This window comes from Syngnathus leptorhynchus, chromosome 2 (genome assembly GCF_054491065.1).
Source record: "Syngnathus leptorhynchus isolate UIUO chromosome 2, UIUO_Slep, whole genome shotgun sequence".
Taxonomy (NCBI): Eukaryota; Metazoa; Chordata; class Actinopteri; order Syngnathiformes; family Syngnathidae; genus Syngnathus; species Syngnathus leptorhynchus.
In genome coordinates this window covers 14,145,890-14,163,425 of record NC_141196.1, presented here as the reverse complement: position 1 = coordinate 14,163,425, position 17,536 = coordinate 14,145,890, and the positions used below count along the sequence as shown (strand labels likewise).

Sequence of the window (17,536 nt, the reverse complement as noted above, 5' to 3'; positions counted from 1 at the left end):
CAGATGAATTAAGAATGACTGAAAATAATTTGTTTAAGCAAGCTACTGAATTTTAACAAGAAATTTGATGTTTGTTTTCTTATCTGAAAGAGTCCATTTTGCCTCTCCTGTTTTATCGAGATTGCTGCCTTATCATCCCTGACTATTAACTGGACTCTGTTCCCATAGTTCATGTCTTATTGAATAATGATTTATAAGTCCAACATGTTAACAGTCGCACCGAAATGGGTCCAGAGATGAAACCGCATTATTAGGGCTTAACCAATTTGATAAGAGCAAGTCAACATCACTTTCGAATTAACAAACCACTGTGCAGACATAATGCTTGAATATGTTCCTTAACCACATTAAAAAAAAAAAAGCAGTTCCAGTAAAATACAAGATGGAGTTACGTTTGTGTGCCTTATCACACTGATAACTGCTACTCCTTCTGGATTTTCCCATTTTAATGGCTAACTGAGGGATCATTAACTATGGCAACATTTGTCACTGTAGCTGAATGATAGAATCGGAGTGACGTCTACATACTTGGATTTATGGTGCCAATACATTTCTCCATTTACAATTCCACTGCTGGTCTTCATATGAAAATTTGGAGGTTTGCGTGAGTGAGATCCGGGAAAGACGAGGCAGCCACTGCATTCCTCTGCAGGCTTAAAGGCTTAAAGACAGCACAGTATGATGGTGTTTGCAATGTGACTTTGTTATCCACTAAGAGCCTTTGTAAATGACAGGTACTCTCAGATAATCATCTCTGTATCACAAAGCTTTATTCGAAGAGGTGTCACATACAACTGGGGCTGTGTAATATTAAGCAGAACCGGCGAGCCCCCCCTCTACAATTGAGGAGCGTTCAAGTGCAAGTCCGGAATCAGAAAGACAATATCCTTGACAGATCAAAAGCCACAGAAAGAAGAAACAAAGCTGAAGTGCTGTGCATAAAATCAAACTTGCAACATTTTGTAGATAACATAAAGTTCCCTTCACAATGGAATTTAATCCCTCCTGTAGGTGCGTTTAAATGGACACATTTGGATTAAATGCCTTGTTGGAATAAAAATCATTCATGCACACACCCCATTGGGAATATTTTGACCCGATCAAGCCCAATCCCATCAAGAGTTTATCCTGAACGAGAGGTGAGGTTTATGTCCATTGATAATCCGATCGGCACGCGTGAATCGGGCAGCATTGACCTCAGATGAGGTAAAAGGTCATTGCAGGCAAAAACAAGAAATACATTCAAATTCTGATTCTATGGTTATCACATCAGTTTATAACACAGTGGAAAGGAGCTGGAATCTTACAGTGCTGCTCAAGAAGACGTGTGTAAGCCCAGCGACGAGAAAACCCGTCATCGAAAGTAATGACGTAATATCCCGTCGACGAATATTGTTGTCAACTTCTTTTTATTTTATGAATGGGTGGATGAGAGCCCATAGAGCATTGTAGTGGTTAACTGTGACTACTGGATAGCAGATTTGCTCTTGCTGGCTCATAAAGAGGTGATGTAAGCCCAGTCCAAACGGAAGAACGATGGAGAGAGATCTTAAATTTTAGATCACCAAAATTGATTCCCGAGCGCGGCGCCGCTGCTGCTCACTGCTCCCCTCTCCCCCAGGGGATGGATCAAAATCACATGGGGATGGGTTAAATGCAGAGGACAGAGCCCTTTGAGACTGCTTGTGATTTAGGGCTATATAAAAACTTGACTTGACTTGACTTGACTTGAGAGTATTTGTGGAGTTTTGATGGCAGAAGTCCGAGAGTGAGAGAACATGGCGAAACGGAAGCGATCGGCTTTCGAGCAACTTAGAATCGAGCAAACTATTACCCGTCGTAAGCAAAGTGCGGAAGAGCAAGATGATGGTGCGAATTTAGAGGAGGTTTGTGAGTATGCGACAAACACGAAAATCCACTTCAAAAGGCTCCGCCGGCTCGGGCATACACATTGCCAGTGGCAATTGTTTGTGTCACAGTTTGGATGAATTGACGTCATTTCTGACTCACAAATACATACCTTGTAAATAGCAAAACATCCATCCATCTTCTTCTGCTTATCCGGGGTCAGGTCACGGGGGCAGCAGCTTTAAGAGGGACTTCCAGACTTCCCTCTCCCCAGCCACTTCGTCCGCGGGGTCTCCTGCCGGTGGGACATGATTGGAACACCTCCCCAGGGAGGCGTCCAGGAGGCATCCTGGTGAGATGCCCGAGCCACCTCATCTGGCTCCTCTCAACGTGGAGGAGCAGCGGCTCTACTCCGAGTCTCTCACCCTATCTCTAAGGGAGAGCCCGGACATCCTACGCTTGGCATTAAAAGAGTTATGTCCCAGAAAGGCTTGGAAGAAAGGTGAAAACTTTGTGGGGACTCCAACAACGCAACACACTGTGCACTGTGTGAGTTTTGGGGAATGATTGTAGCATCTTGAAACACACACAAAAGCTTTCTGTGTATTTCCTGTCACATATTGGCAGCGCACTTAGAGGCATCAGCAGGATTTGGCTCCACTGAGTTGAACACATCCAGCTTCAGTGGCCAGATCTTGTAGGGGGATCTCCTCACTGTCCACATCTGTTTCATGTTAGGCACCAGGGGCCTGCACAGGAGGGCCTAAACACACGTCTTCACTTCCCTACAAGTAAGGAAGAACAAGGCCGGGCCACAGAGAGAGATATCATCCATGCCAGCCAAAAAAAGTAGATGTACAAAAAAACTTTGAAAAAACGACACAAGACGGAAATTCATTTGGGATGGCTGCCACAGATTGTGTGGTGCTCACGTGTCAAACCGCTTTTCAAAATGAAGTAATTTCTCTGTATATCAACTCACCATGTTTTTTTCGTACTTCTGTTCGAGGAGTCACTTTGAACCAACTGCTATGGTACCAAAATGACCAGTACGTGCCCTTAATTGGCTTGGAACTGGAATCGTGTAGTACTTCACGTTACAGTTTTTGTGATGTTATCCTGGGTTCCTTTGTGAGCTCCTGGATGAGTCATCACTGTGCTCTTGGGGTAATTGTGTGGTGGGCCACTCCTAGGAAGGCTCATTTATGTGCTTTCTCAATTTCTGAAGAATGGCTCTCACTAGTTTTAGCAATGACAAAGTTCACTACTTTGTTTCGCATCTGTTCTTGAATTCCTTTGGCTTGAGACATTTTGTTGCTTTTTGAAAAATACTGGCTGGTTTCATTTTGTCAGCTTCTAACACGATTTTTTGATTGAACGGGTCTGGACGTAATTAGGCTGGGTATGGTCAGTGAAAATGAACCATAAGAAAATAAATAAGCCATAGAACCTTAATAATTTCACAAGAGGCATAAATACTGTTTCACTGAGGGTCAGGTGGCTTTCAATTAAAAAAAATAAATAAATACTATTTTGAAACCTGCATTTTATGTTTACTTACTTCAGATTGATTCTATTTATGTTTAATCTGTGTCTGACCTGTACATTTGTTTGATGATCCTCAAGTGGGAAACTATAAAAAAAAATATTAATAAGATAAAATAAAGCATTCATTGTGATGACATAAACACGTTACAATTAACGTTGTTATTATTATTACGTTATTAACAATTATTAATCTGTGAGGAATCTGCAGTAGACTATTGACAACACCAACACTAAAACCCCATGAAGCAAGCAGGCAGGCATGAGTGAGTGGATGTTTAGTTTTAAAAGCTAGGGTTGTGCAGGGATGAGTTAAAGTCGCAAACATGCAAGGCAACACACATCTACCCTCCCAAAAAAAGAAACCACGAGTCAGTATGGCGAGTTCACCTCCGGGCCAGCTCACAATGAATCAGGCCCAGATGTGAATCTGTGGTCCGGAATGGTGCGGTACGCACGTCGAAACACAACCCAGTTGCAGACGTCAGAGGGGACCACCTCAAATTCCCTAAAGTTATGTCACTTTGTGTGAAAGTCTGGCGAGCGTGGAAATGTGTTATTGTTGTGCTTGGAGATTTACTTCCGATGTATGTCTATGAAAACAATTACTTTTCTAAGCAATTTACAGTAGAATACATACATTGGTGATGTCAGTATATGATCCTATATGCTCCTTACCTCTAAACATGTAAAAAAAAAAATACATTATGTGGACATCTATGAAAGAAACAAAAGATATGCCTTCAGAAATGTTTCACTCAGAGGATTTTCTGTGCAAAGAGCTTCTACCACTCCTATAAGCTTTGGATGAAAGTTCACTCATTCGTCTGACCTTTACACACATCAACTTCTTTTGGGCAAACCCTAGTGATACCGAGATAGCTACAGTTTTTATTGCCTGGATTAGTTTGTTTCCGCGTAATGTCTTCATAGTGGAACTGTATCATTTGGGTGTGAGAAATGAAAACTATTAGAACACTGTTTTATGATTGTGAAGGGAAGAACCACGCAATGAATTTGATTGTCGCTGACAGACGAAGGTCACCACGCTAGGGTGGTGGCTTGCCGTCACACATCTGTGAGTGAGCAGAGGGCGTTCCGAGATGACGTCATGTCGGGTCTGCAGAAAAAAACAAAAACATCTGTATTATGTCACGACTGCCAGCACACCCCACCCTCTGCTTTATTACCCTTTTTTTTTCCCTTCCAGGCTCCCCCACACCAACTCATCCTTCACTGTTAATGTGTTTGTATTGCTCTTAGCTTTTAGCTTTAACTTTTACACCAAATTACAAACCGCTTCCTGCAATCAAATCTTACCTGTGTCCTCATGTTCCCAAATATTGCTTTATCTGCAACTAATGACTTCCCTTCCTCCAGCATCTAATGGACAGGCTACCTTGTCTGCACTTGCCGGTCTCATTTGATGTTCTCCTTCACTCATGGAACACCAGCTGAAAACCAGACGTAGACATGTAGCCTGTAATTTAGTAAAGCTTGGCTGAATAAGGGAAAGTCAACGTTCAAAAGCTGCGCAGCATAGCTCGGATGCGAAACTGACTCAGTTGGCAGTAGTAGGTAGGGAAATACAGCGGAACCCTGGAAGTCAACCGTCTCAGAACTCAACATATTTGGTTTTCAACACAAAATGTCAGGAAATCTTTGTCCTGGTTCTCGGCCAAAGCTCGGGAAACTGACACGACTCATGCGGCTGTTGTAAACCAAATAGAGTTTGTTCCACCTACTGCTAGTCAGCGTTGGGCGACGTTGTTGTTTGGTGGGTTGTAGACCACTGGACTGGACTAGAGAAAAAACATGGGTCCCAAGAAAGACGCAGGAGGAAAGCAGAAGAGTAACAACGGTAGAGCTGAACAAGTAGGAAAGAGGCGTTGGTGTGATTGACTTGGTAAGATTGACCATATATTCATTTTTGAGGAATAGAGAGAGGATAAAAACTGCTAGTGTTGCTAAGGGGGTTATGAGACAGACAGGTCCCAGTGAAAAAAACAAAGAAAGGAAAACACTGACAAAAATACAGCCACCGGATCTTTCTTATGGAAGAGGATTCCCCTTCCAAATAATTACCCCACCCTCCACGTTTATAGAGTCAACGCCTCATCAGTGTCAAGGTACTTCGTAGGTCTAAATGGACTGTTTTAATAATGTCTTTCTATTCATATTGTATATTCGACTCTGCATTTTCACGCCGCAATTGTGGTATAAAAATAGGCAAACATTAGGGTAAAAACTTGCTGACTGAAAACGGATGATTGCGTTGATTTTAGTTATTTCTAATGGGAAAAATGTCTTCGGAATTCAACGACTTTTTCTGAACAGTTGTACTCTTTGGCATTTACCTGCAGCAAAAAAGGTAGCGACTCTCTGTTTTTGGGGAAGACAAAATGTTTCCACATCACACATGCATCCATATAAAGTCTGCTTTGGAAATACATTGTTATTCCCTAATATCCAACCGCTTGATTACCTTTTAAATCATTTTAGAGATTTTGTTCGGATCAATGTAGTTGGTTTATAGGAATATAAAATCGATGCATCCAGTAGGTAGACAGGCAGGCAGATAGGTATAAAATAGAGAAGGTATAAAAGACAAGGAACATATAAAAGAGAAAAAGGAAGGTATAAAAGAGAGAAGGGAAAATGGAAGTAAATGCCGAAGGGTGGTGGGGGCGATAGGTCGGTAGCAGGTCAGTGGGTGTGGGGGATTGGACACAACAGCAAAGGTACCATCATAAAAGTATCGCATCAGTCTCACTCATTCGCTATTCCTTACATGAGCACATGCACGCACACACAAAACGGCTGAAAGCTTTAACAAGGCTGTAAAGCCCTTCAGCTCATGGCTGATGCTTCGGGAAAGAACCGGACTATTGCTCCTTGCTGGTTCGCCTTTTCATGGCCTGGGAGGTGTTTACGTTCATGTGGCAAGACAATGGTGCATTTACTCCAAATATTATGGGGTGATGTGATACAAATCTAAAAGTGGTTTTAAATGAGGCTGTAGTATTAAAACATAACCCGATGGACTTTTGACCCTGCTGATGCTTCCTTGTTGAAATCTCAGCAACCACTGTTCTGTTTTGTCGAAGTAATTTCCGTTCTGCCGAGTCACACAGTTTTATTCTATTTACATTTTTGATACATAGGGCGGGCAACACATCTGCATCAAGTCCTGTGTAGATTTTCCGTGTTCTTCCTGGTTTTCTACCACATTCCAAAAAGTTAATGGCGTGTAAATTTCTCATACCTGTTGGATAGTTGTCTATAATGACCATGCAATGAACTTCTCCCTCCACCTCTCGCCAAACTCACCTGGAATAGAACAAGGGCTAGATAGAAAAGAATGGATAGATGGTTATGGAGCATTTCAATCTGTGGGGTCAAAGCCTCCAAAAACTTCAAATCTGTTTTCTGTTTCATACTGCTGAATTAGTTGCATTCATTTTGCAGCTTTTGCACAATTAGTTAATCCCCCAAATAATCTTTGTATTCATTGAATTTGTAAATTGCATTGTTCTTTGCTCCCTGTGCTGTTTTCTAGGCCCTTCTGATAGTGTATATGACGGATTGACAGAAATTAACTCACAGATCTATACTACCATGAAAAGCATTTTTTTTTTTGTATCACTACTAAATAAGACAAAAACAGTTTGCAATTTCTAGTTTGCTTTTCTTTAAAACGTAGAAATCTCAATGTAGAGTCCATTACTCTAAATTTTGAAACAAGAATATAAAATTTGAAAATAGAATATTTTAAAACATCCAGAAACCTTTAAATAAAACAAGCATATCTTGTCACAATGTATGAATAATTATATATTTTTTTCTTACTCAAAATGAATGTTGTTTTGTCTTGAATATTGCCTCCCGGATGATTTATGCTGTGTGAAACACAAAAATGTGAGCCCATGCTGCTATCTTCTGGCCACAGAGTGTAGTTAAACTGCGACAGCCTGACCAAATAGATATTTAACGGCTCTCTCAACCCTGTTTATCTTCTATTACTTGCGTTTAGTTTGAGAACAAGTTGACTTGAAGTACTTTTGTAGACCCACATCTTGTTTCAAATGAAGAGCACAAAAAAAATGCCCAGAATCTTTTTATTTACACGTGCAAGTGGGAGGTACGATCTTCCTTGTGCAATTACCTCATCACCAAATTCAAATTTAACTTTAGGAACCAGTATTTTTTTGACAAAAAAAATAAACAATTTAATGTAAAACAACCACTGCAATGCTTTGTATCCTAACATGAGTTATACGGTGAGCCAATACAAAAAAATCCACACACAACATATTTAGAATATGAACTATGGGAATAGTGTTAACATGAAAAATTGTAATCTTAATTATAAACGCTTGTTTAGCTCACCAGTTACACTTGAGACATCACAAAGCCAAATATTTAGAAGAAAAAAAAAATCACTGCTGCAGGCTTGGGCACAAAATATCAAAATAGAACAAAACTGAATTTAGTATGAAGCTGCACCATGGAAACAAGAACAGCTTGACAATTTCAATCCCATGTCAAGGCTGACAATGGAACCTAGATGATATTTTGATGCATGCCAATGCTACTAAAATAATTCATTGTACAGTAATTTATGGCTTGTGAGGGATATTGAACATTTTCCTCATGTATTTGATCCTAATGGAAGAAATGGACTAGAGTGCAAGGCTGCAGTCCACTGGAAGTAGTAACAGTTCAGTCATATCTAATACTATCAACTGATACTACATTGGGGGGGGGGGGGGGGGGGGGTCTGCCGAGGGTTGAAGGAAGGCAGGGAAGCACATGTCTGACAGATGTTAATTGTTGTGCGTCTGGTCAGAAGCTTGATGGTGTTAAGACATTCATGTCCCGGGGTTTGAGTTTGTGTGGCCGTGGGGGTGGCTGCTTGGGGTCCACGCCAGCAATTTCAATTTTGGGGGGCATGAAGCTGGTAGTATCCCCCACAGTGAGGCTGTCTTGGCCACCGGTGCCTGCTATGGTGGAGGACTTCTGCAGGCCAAAGTAGGACTGAAGTGAAAAGCCTGGAAGGAAGGCAAAGACCTGAGCCTCGATGCCACCAAGGTATATCCAGTTCCTTTAAAACTGTCATTCACATTTTTTTTTTTATCCCTAGTACCACACAAGAAAAAAAACTTGCTCTGTATTTATAGTATCAGCAATGTTACTCGGGTTTGTTTGCACTAATCTGCAGCATAGAATGTTGAGGATGGATGAAAACTGATTTCATTACATAAAAGCAAATGTACATGAAAATGAAAAAATGAAAAGTTTGTTTGCCGACCGCAAGCCTTCTATTTTATCCAGACAACGCCTGCGTATTTCCATGAAGCTGAAGAAACTACACGGCTCAGACATGAAATCGGTCGTCGGCGTACGAGGTGGATCCTGTATATTTAAAAAATAAAGCAGTTCTGCAATTTTTTTTTTTTTTTTTTAATTCATGAAAACATCACATATCTACAACCTACAGACCTTCTGTTGCAGCTAACTGCATAGGGTGGCATGAATTGGACATTTAAAAATCCAAAAACAAGCTTGAAATAAAAAAAACACGATATAAACACAAAACGTACTTACCCGTGATAGAAGAGCTAACGTCCCGGAAATAATGTGCCAAAAGCGTATCCATGTGAACGAAAAGTTGGCTATTGTTTACACGTTTGTTACCGCGTGAACTCAACTCTTCAGCGTGGAAATACCTGGTGCACGGTTTCTTCAATGTTAACAGTATTTGTATTGTGCACCCGTCCAAAAGTGCCTCACCTGTGTTGGGTTCGGAGCCTGGGTGAGTGGGGGACTTCTGTACCACTGAGCGAGTTCCAAAGAAGCTCCACGTGTCCTCTCCTCCTTGGTTTCCTCCCATGTCGGCTGTATGGTTAGGATTGTTGGAATCTAATGGTGAGAGAAAGGGTGCAGGGCTCCGCTGGAACCAGCTCCTACAATCCCGCCAAGACAACAGTGTGAGTTGGGAACACATGGTTGTGGCAAATCATTGAAGCAGGGTGCCAATTTTAGACACAAACAACGTGGTCCATTAACGGAACACAATGTGAAGCACGTGCAGCCTACCTGCGAGTGACAGCCGGTGATGCAAGGGGGCTGACGCACGGGGTGACCGAGGGAGTGACCGAGGGGGTGACGCAGGGGGTGACGCAGGGGGTCCCACTTGGAGTGGATTGTGCTGATGTTGTAAGCCTGTCGTCCTTCAAGTCCCCGATTGACATTCTCAGCTTCTGCAAGACAGAAAAAGCAACGAGAAAGCAAAAGCACTTAATGTGAAGACAATGTAAGCTTTAGTAAGCTAAGATTTTTGTTTTTTGGGTCGCAACATTGAATGAACATGTGACAAGCATCTACTACTACCACCGATATTTGCGACAGATTTGTCAGTAACACAAACCATTGAGCCCAACACAAAAAACGAATGAATACAAAAACAAAGGGCCCTCGAGTTTCCTTAAAGCTTTTGAAAAGTTGCTAACAACCAAAGGGCGCTAAAGGTCATTAGGACTAATCATGTGTTCTGTGGCCAAGGCAAAATGTTGACGAGCATGTAGGATGAAAATGAGCAGACATCACATTGGACCTGCCAACTAGGTTAATTCTAACTGGTTAATTTAGCATGGTGGGTAATAATTGTATACCACTATTTCTCCATTAAATTCAGGCACTTTATCACTGAAGTTGGTGGAGCTCATCGCTCACATTTCACATTCTTAACATTTAAGAGACGATGGGTTGGGAAGTGAGGTTTTGGTAGACTGGCGTTGTGAACCGGTTGGCACCAGTTAGACAACACAATATGCATATTTTTCACGACAACTGCACACGCTGTTTAACGAAAGTGAGAGTGTTTTCATTTTACCATAACAACAAAACTTTATTCGACATAAAATCTGCAAACGGGTGAACACAAAACGAGATCAATACTTAGGTTAGCCGCATTTATCGCATAGCAACATGCTATTGGTACACAGCAAGCTAGCTAATCGTGCTACATACATATAGAGTGAATATAGCAAAATTATCAAAACTGCCTGACTTACTTTACAACAACATATCTCAGATAGACTTGTGAATTGCCACAAAATTGACAAATTCGGACAAAAATGTGATTTAGACGCTGTGTAGTCTCCATGCTAACGTTAGTTAGCTCCGAAGACTACGGTGCGTGGGGCTTCCTTGCTGCGTCCGAAAAAAACCTCTCCTTGCTTGATTTAAAAACGCAGCCTGGCCTACCTTATTATAATGATGTTTCTTTGGCGTTCCCTGACGTTCGCCGTCTTTCTTTCGTCCATGATTCAAAGGAGGAACGATACAAACGTATGCAATAGGCCCTTAGTTGTTGCTGTTGACGTGAGCTCGTAAAGGGATCGTACCACTCATATCAGAGGTTGCTTAGCAACCATACGTTTGCATAATGTGTTTACCAGGACGCTTCGACCTGTTTTTCTTTTCTTTTTTTTAGTTTGTGGTAACTCCACCCTTCACAGTAAAAGACTCTGCACCTATATTCTCATTGTTGATTGATTGATTGATTGATTGATTGGTTGATTGATTGATTGATTGATTGATTGACAGAACTTTATTCATTATCATTGTTATAATTATTATCATGAAGATCATCATCATCATTATTGCCTCTAATAAGGTTAAATTAATTTTAACCTGTTGGGTTGTTGTCAGATGTTTTCCAAATGGTCTTTCATTGATAAGTAATATAATATGAAAGCCCCAATTCTAAAACGATTGTTGTCTGTTGTCTAGATGCCTATTATAAAACCTATTTGTGTCAAAATTGGTATCGTCAAATCTCTATATATATATATACATCTAGAGAGAGGAGAGATTGTATATAAAGACAGACAGGTAGATTGATACATAGAGTGGATAAAAAGATTAGATCGATATTTCCCCTTAAAAAGAAAACTTTTCAACTGCAGACTGTGTGGAATTTTGCTCTTAATGTACCTTAATAACTTCTAGAAACACAGTCTGCTACAGTGAATTCCTAACCCTATATCTGTTGGTGTGATTGTTGTCATTTTTTTACTTGTATAGTTCATCAGACTTAACAGCTGATCATACTCACGGGTTGTGTGCCGTCAGCCAGGCGGCGAAAGCAAGTCTCCTCAGCAGACAGGCCCTTGTGGGGGGTATAGCCAGTGTCAGTCAGTCCTGCCTGGTGCTCAAAACTTTGGAGGTTCTCTTGGGTCTGCTCTGTGAGAAGGGAAGCATAATGACAGCTTGCTGAACTGGCAGCATGTGCTCATTCATAAACTATTTGACAAGCAGGGGGCAAGTGCACTGACGTTGGCCGCGTTACGGCACATACTGTACATACTACACAACAATAATAGCATTGAGCAGAAGAACTTTTCAGTTCTGTGTTTACAAAAAATCACAAAGCTTATGTTGGGTCGAAAACTTCAGAGACATCTCATTTTTAACAACTGTTTTAGTTTGTGGCGATATAGAAGTGAACTGTATGTGCTGTATGTCAAGCTGCATGTTAAGATTTCATCTCAGTTGATGAACACCTTCATATGTGGGATTTAAAAAAAACTCAACACCATTAAAAATTATATTTACAGGCGGTCCTTGGTTTATGATGCATTTACATTCTTATGGTACCTTTATAACCCAAGTTCGTACTTAAATAGGAACACGCAGCAGTCTCGCTGATCTATGCTAATACAATAGTAGTTCCATAAAACAAACCCTAACCCTTCCAGTCCATAAATGTAAAACAATTAAAGATTTATCACCTTGAAATGTAATAATTATATGGAATATGTGTATGAAATGCACATCCAGGCCATAAATATAAAGTGATCAAATTGAAAAACAATAACCAGTAACTGAGTATGCATACAGCATTGTGCCACATGACAACGAATTTTCCACGTCGGAAACTGCTTGGAACCTCAAAATGTCAACTATGTAAATTGAGGACGCCCCCTGTACACACTTTTGACAAAATGGACTATGAATCAAAAAAACAATCGCAAGTTGAAGAGTAAGAAAAGAGCTGTCCGTCACTTACTTATGGTGAGAGAGCTCATGAAAGAGCTGGCTTTGGCTTTCACAACACGGAGTGGGACCTTGGCTGGCTCCAATCTCGCAGTTATCATCTTTCCACTCTTCTCACTTTCCTAAATGCGGTTACATAAGCAAATCAAATGTGCACCAGCATACACAAAACCTGTGAGTGAAGCTCACAGTGATTCCAAAGTACAGTGGTGCCTTGAGATACGAGCTGACTTTGTTCTGAGACCATGCCCGTTTCCTGAAATTCTTTCCATGGGAAATGAATACAAATGCCAAAAATCCAATGAAAAAAATTAAGAATGTTAGCAATGTGTTTTTGATAAGGTACTCTATATTATACTTTGTAAACAAATGAAAGAACTTAATAATGAAACAGTTTGGATTACAATTAATTCCTTGCAGTGTCTTTAGGTTTGCGTGACTTGGCCACAACGGCAGTATAGAATAGTCATAGAGACAAATGAAGAAGCGTTTCACAACTTCTATAAGTGTAAGAGTCTTTTTTTTTTTTAAATACATGACTGTGAGCATTATTATATTCTTTGTGTGTTGGTGCACTGTTTGAGTTCAAATATCAGTTGCTTAAAGAGTTATAACAATATTTGTTATTCTGCCACGCTTAAAAGCATGGAATAGTCCCTTTGCCCACGCACAAGTCAAGAGTGCATCCCAACAAAAGTCATTGATGACCCCTGGGTGGGCAGAGCCCGTGAAGTCGGGTCACTCGTATCTCAAGGCATTGCTGTAGTTACATTTATAGAAGAATTGTGAAGGACCTCTGCAGTCTTCCTAAACTTGTGGTTTGGAACGACGGGGTCTGTCCATAAGCTGTTGACAGCAAAGTCCGCAGGTGGGGAATGCATCGGGATATCCATTTGGTCGTCGTAGCACATATTGTGCCGGGTCAGTCCAATGGGATACGACAGCGCACCCAAGACGCCGGACGACGATCCAGATTCTAGAGCTGATGCACGGATGGAGTGAGTAAAATATTGCAATTTAATTTGTGCCAATATATCTAAACCTGCTCAACGAGGTCAAAAGCAACAAAGTTTCTAGTAATTCGTATCAGTCATGATCAACTTTATATGGAGATATGTACTCAATGCCTTAATTTGTTTCTAATTGTCCTTATTAGGGTCAAGTGTGAGGGCAACACCCTGGACTGTTTACGTCCAATCGCAGGGCACATATAGACAAACAACCATTGATAAATAATCACATTCACGTCTTATATTAAACTATCATAAATGTTTTTAGAATGTGGTAGCACTCAAAGAAAAGCCACACAAATACAGGGATAACATGCAAATGCCATACAGGAAGGCCGTAACCAAGATTCGAACCCTGAACCTGAAAACTGTGAGACATATTTGCTAATCACTAGCCTGCTACTCATTTCAGTAGATACAAATTGTCATGAATTTTCACACATATACCTGGCATGTCTCCCTGTCTTGACGCCATTCAGCCACCCGGTCAGGAGGGTTCACCGCCGATCTCTCTGCTAGGTACACTTTTCTTCAAGTCCAGATGTGTATCCACTCGTATAAAGTTTGTCTAGATTCCAATTCTGCCCAAGGACACAAATGTAAGTTCAGGTGAATACAAAAACAGCTTTCACTGGCTTTATAGGTCATTGAAGAAACACACCATACAGACCTTGCTTGTCTGACTGCAGACTGCATATAGTGTCCGGTTTCTGACCAGCCTCTAAATAGAGCAAGAGAGAAGAGAGGGGAGGTGGGGGGATGGGAGAGAGAGAGAGAGAGAATTTATGTCATGCTCATCGTTGATATTCTAGAGTCTAGTTCATGCTTAAGTCTGATACCAGATATGGCTCAAAAGGCAAGTCCTAACTCAAAACCGACTCACAGGGGAATTTTCTATACCTCTTGTCCCCACGGGGGTCGCAGGCGAGCTGGAGGTTATCCCAGCAGTCATTGGACAGTAGGTGGGGACACCCTGAACCAGTTGCCAGCCAATTGCAGGGCACACAGAGACGACACACTCACACTCACACCTCGGGGCAATTTGGGCTCAATCACCCTACCGCAGATTTTTGGGATGTGGGAGGAAACCGGAGTGCCCCATGAAAACCCACGCAGGCACGGGAAGAACACAGGGAGGGCCAGAGGTGGAATCGAACCCGCACCCTCCTAACTGTGAGGCGGACCATGCTAACCAGTGCGTGCTGCCCTAGAGCAAATTCACATTTTATTTGTGTGAACATTTTGTCATTTCAACATATTCAATCTACCATGTTCTCAATCGCTAAATAAGTAAGAAATACTTACATGTCGATGTAATAGTATTTCCAACAAATCAGTTTTTCCTACATAATAACAAATCAAAATTTACAAGACTATTATCAAGGGTTTCTGAAAGATATCCATACATAACAAAAATGTCAGAAAATATTTATTTATTTAAAGAAATTGTAACAAATACCGTAAATAATGCAACATTTCACCCCGATATACGATACTATGCAATACAGAAAATAGTTTTAATAATGTGTTATTTTCTGATCATGAGCGGACATAAAATAAGACATTTATTAATTGAGCTGAGGCATGTCATGTCGATGTCTACCCTAGTTAGAAAAGACCTGTGACGTTGTCAGCTGACAGATTGAGCAGGAAAACAAACCTTAATATTAAATGTGATATATTTAGCGCTAGAATTAAACAAAATTGATTCGGAATATTTTCTGTGAGCCTCGTCATTGCTGGACCGCTCGGCTTCGTTGTCTGCGTGCATGCAAAAACGTCCATGACTAATTTCCTTTCAACAGCGTATCGTGCACACTATAATGCAATTATGCAATCACTCACCCCAACCAGCCAGTAGTCCCTCACCGCTTGAAATATTATCTGGCTACCTTTATGTCACAACAGAATCAACAAAACTGCAGTATGTTTGCTCGTCCATGACTTTTGGACATGCCTCCAAATGTCCCTCTCCATGCCCGAGGTCACAGCGTTCACGGTGACGCAGGATCTCCGAGCGCAACACTCGGAAATGACAGTGGCAAAACTTTAGCCTAGCCTAGCTTTCCGCTCGCCAATAGATGAGCTGTCAGCTGTCAATTGGAAACAAACTGCTAAATTATACAATGCCAATCAAACATCGAATTGACAGGTTTTTAAGTAAAGAGTGCAGATAGTAACGTTTTGTTATTTTAAAGATGAACCTTCGGACCGAATTTTCATTTTTGTTCTGTTGCTACAATTTGACAAATGAAATAAACCCTACAATAGTAATGAAATATTCCAGAAATTCATATGACGTCATAACTTTTACTTTTTTTCGTACCAACCACCAGGTGGAACTGTTGCACGACGCAAGCGTTCTCTCAAAAGTTTAATTTTATAATTTTCATCCATCCATCCATCCATCCATCCATCCATCCATCCATCCATCCATCCATCCATCCATCCATCCATCCATCCATACATACATACATACATACATACATACATACATACATACATACATACATACATACATACATACATACATACATACTAAACAGACGTTTAGTATGTATGTATGTATGTATATGTACTATACTGTATAGTAGTTAAGTAAGATGGAATGAGTGAATAAATATGAATAGAGCTGAAATCTTTTTCTTTTTTATTAAAAAAAAAGTAATTACTTGTGCAAAAACATTCATCATTGTATCATAATATATACATACATACATAAGTATTATGTTTCTTTAAGTATGCATCATGAACGTGAAAAAATAGCATTGAAGCAAGTCAAAGTTTTGCCACTTTTGTTCCAGGTACGTAAGTGGTTATCTTCATTGACGCTTTTAAGACCTTGGTATGCTGCTGCTTGGGGTGGAACTGACCTCAGTTGCTCCTGACTTTACTTCTTCTAAACATGAAATACAAGTGACACATTTCAACAAATTGAATTTTGGTGAACCTTTGATGTTTGCTGAGATGATTCCCAGAGGTACTCACAGAGGTCAGGTTTGCAAGGATGCGGGTCACTGCTTTACTCTTCAAGCAGAAAGATGAGCCATTTCGTGTGCTGACACTATGAAAGTATACAGTACAGGTGAGAAACCAATATTTGAAGTCATGCACACTTAAATTTTACATGAGTTTGTATTACTATATGGCTGCACTCCATCTGGGATTATTTTCTCATTACTTTGAAATATTTTATACATAAAACAAAGTCCTTAAAAGATTCTAAACTTTGATAACATCTTACACTATCTCCACTTTGTTGCAGAAGGCGGATGCTGGGTGAATTGTGATGTCTTTTATTTCATTCTTTTGGACAGACAACTTCATGTTATCTCGACACAGACAACTCTGTGATTTAGTGACTAGAGGGATGACAAGAAAAAAAAACATTTTAGCCATTCATTCTAGTTACCTAAACACAACTTGACAAGACTTCTGATGCATTCTGCTTTCTGAATTATTAACAAGGAAAATAAGCATTGGAACTTACGTTGAGCTGCACACACGTAGATGGCGATAGCCAGGAGAAAAAGAACTTTGATAGTGCGGCACATGGCTGGTCCTCTGTTGGGTCAAGGATATGCTAGCTAGAGATGAGGAGGATCAAACACTGTCTGATTGGAAGTGCCACCGTGCACCTCCTTTTAAACTTACCCACATCCCTCAGACTTCCTGTAGACAATGGGGGGTGGCAGGGATGGGGGACTCGAATGGAAAGCAAAAGTTCCAAATCACAAGGGGAAAACCCCCTCAAATTCCACCCACATCTTTGTATGTGTGGGTGGGTGGGTGGGTGGGTGGATGGATGGATGCATCCTTCTATCGATCGATCGATCGATCGATCGATCTATCTATCTATCTATCTATCTGTCTGTCTGTCTGTCTGTCTGTCTGTCTGTCTGTCTGTCTGTCTGTCTGTCTGTCTGTCTGTCTGTCTGTCTGTCTGTCTGTCTGTCTGTCTGTCTGTCTGTCTGTCTGTCTATCTATCTATCTATCTATCTATCTATCTATCTATCTATCTATCTATCTATCTATCTATCTATCTATCTATCACCCACACAATTTGATGC

The 17,536-nt window shown here is 40.7% G+C and overlaps 1 protein-coding gene and 1 long non-coding RNA gene across 5 annotated transcripts; both read right to left on the bottom strand.

Moving 5' to 3' along the window:
• Window positions 1-7,470: 7,470 nt before the first annotated feature.
• On the bottom strand, window positions 7,471-15,544 carry LOC147060899 (putative monooxygenase p33MONOX). Of its 3 annotated transcripts, XM_085906202.1 has the most exons (10): window positions 15,312-15,544; window positions 14,772-14,809; window positions 14,137-14,187; window positions 13,914-14,047; window positions 13,251-13,438; window positions 12,470-12,578; window positions 11,516-11,643; window positions 9,493-9,656; window positions 9,187-9,359; window positions 7,471-8,444 (listed from the first exon to the last, which is right to left on the bottom strand). In XM_085906202.1, the coding sequence occupies exons 4-10, from the start codon at window positions 13,939-13,941 to the stop codon at window positions 8,239-8,241; spliced, it is 996 nt and encodes a 331-aa protein (XP_085762328.1). In that variant the 5' UTR covers window positions 13,942-14,047; window positions 14,137-14,187; window positions 14,772-14,809; window positions 15,312-15,544; the 3' UTR covers window positions 7,471-8,238. The 3 variants fall into 3 exon arrangements, with proteins under 3 accessions (XP_085762328.1, XP_085762326.1, XP_085762325.1); XM_085906200.1 differs by lacking the exon at window positions 14,772-14,809 and having other exon boundaries at window positions 14,128-14,187; XM_085906199.1 differs by lacking the exon at window positions 14,772-14,809.
• Window positions 15,545-16,112: 568 nt separating this feature from the next.
• LOC147060898 (uncharacterized) lies at window positions 16,113-17,154 on the bottom strand. Of its 2 annotated transcripts, none has more exons than XR_015065524.1 (4): window positions 16,957-17,154; window positions 16,711-16,828; window positions 16,455-16,530; window positions 16,113-16,362 (listed from the first exon to the last, which is right to left on the bottom strand). It is a non-coding gene; the product is annotated as an uncharacterized LOC147060898 (long non-coding RNA). The 2 variants fall into 2 exon arrangements; XR_015065523.1 differs by having other exon boundaries at window positions 16,113-16,365; window positions 16,957-17,146.
• Between the last annotated feature and the right edge of the window lie 382 nt (window positions 17,155-17,536).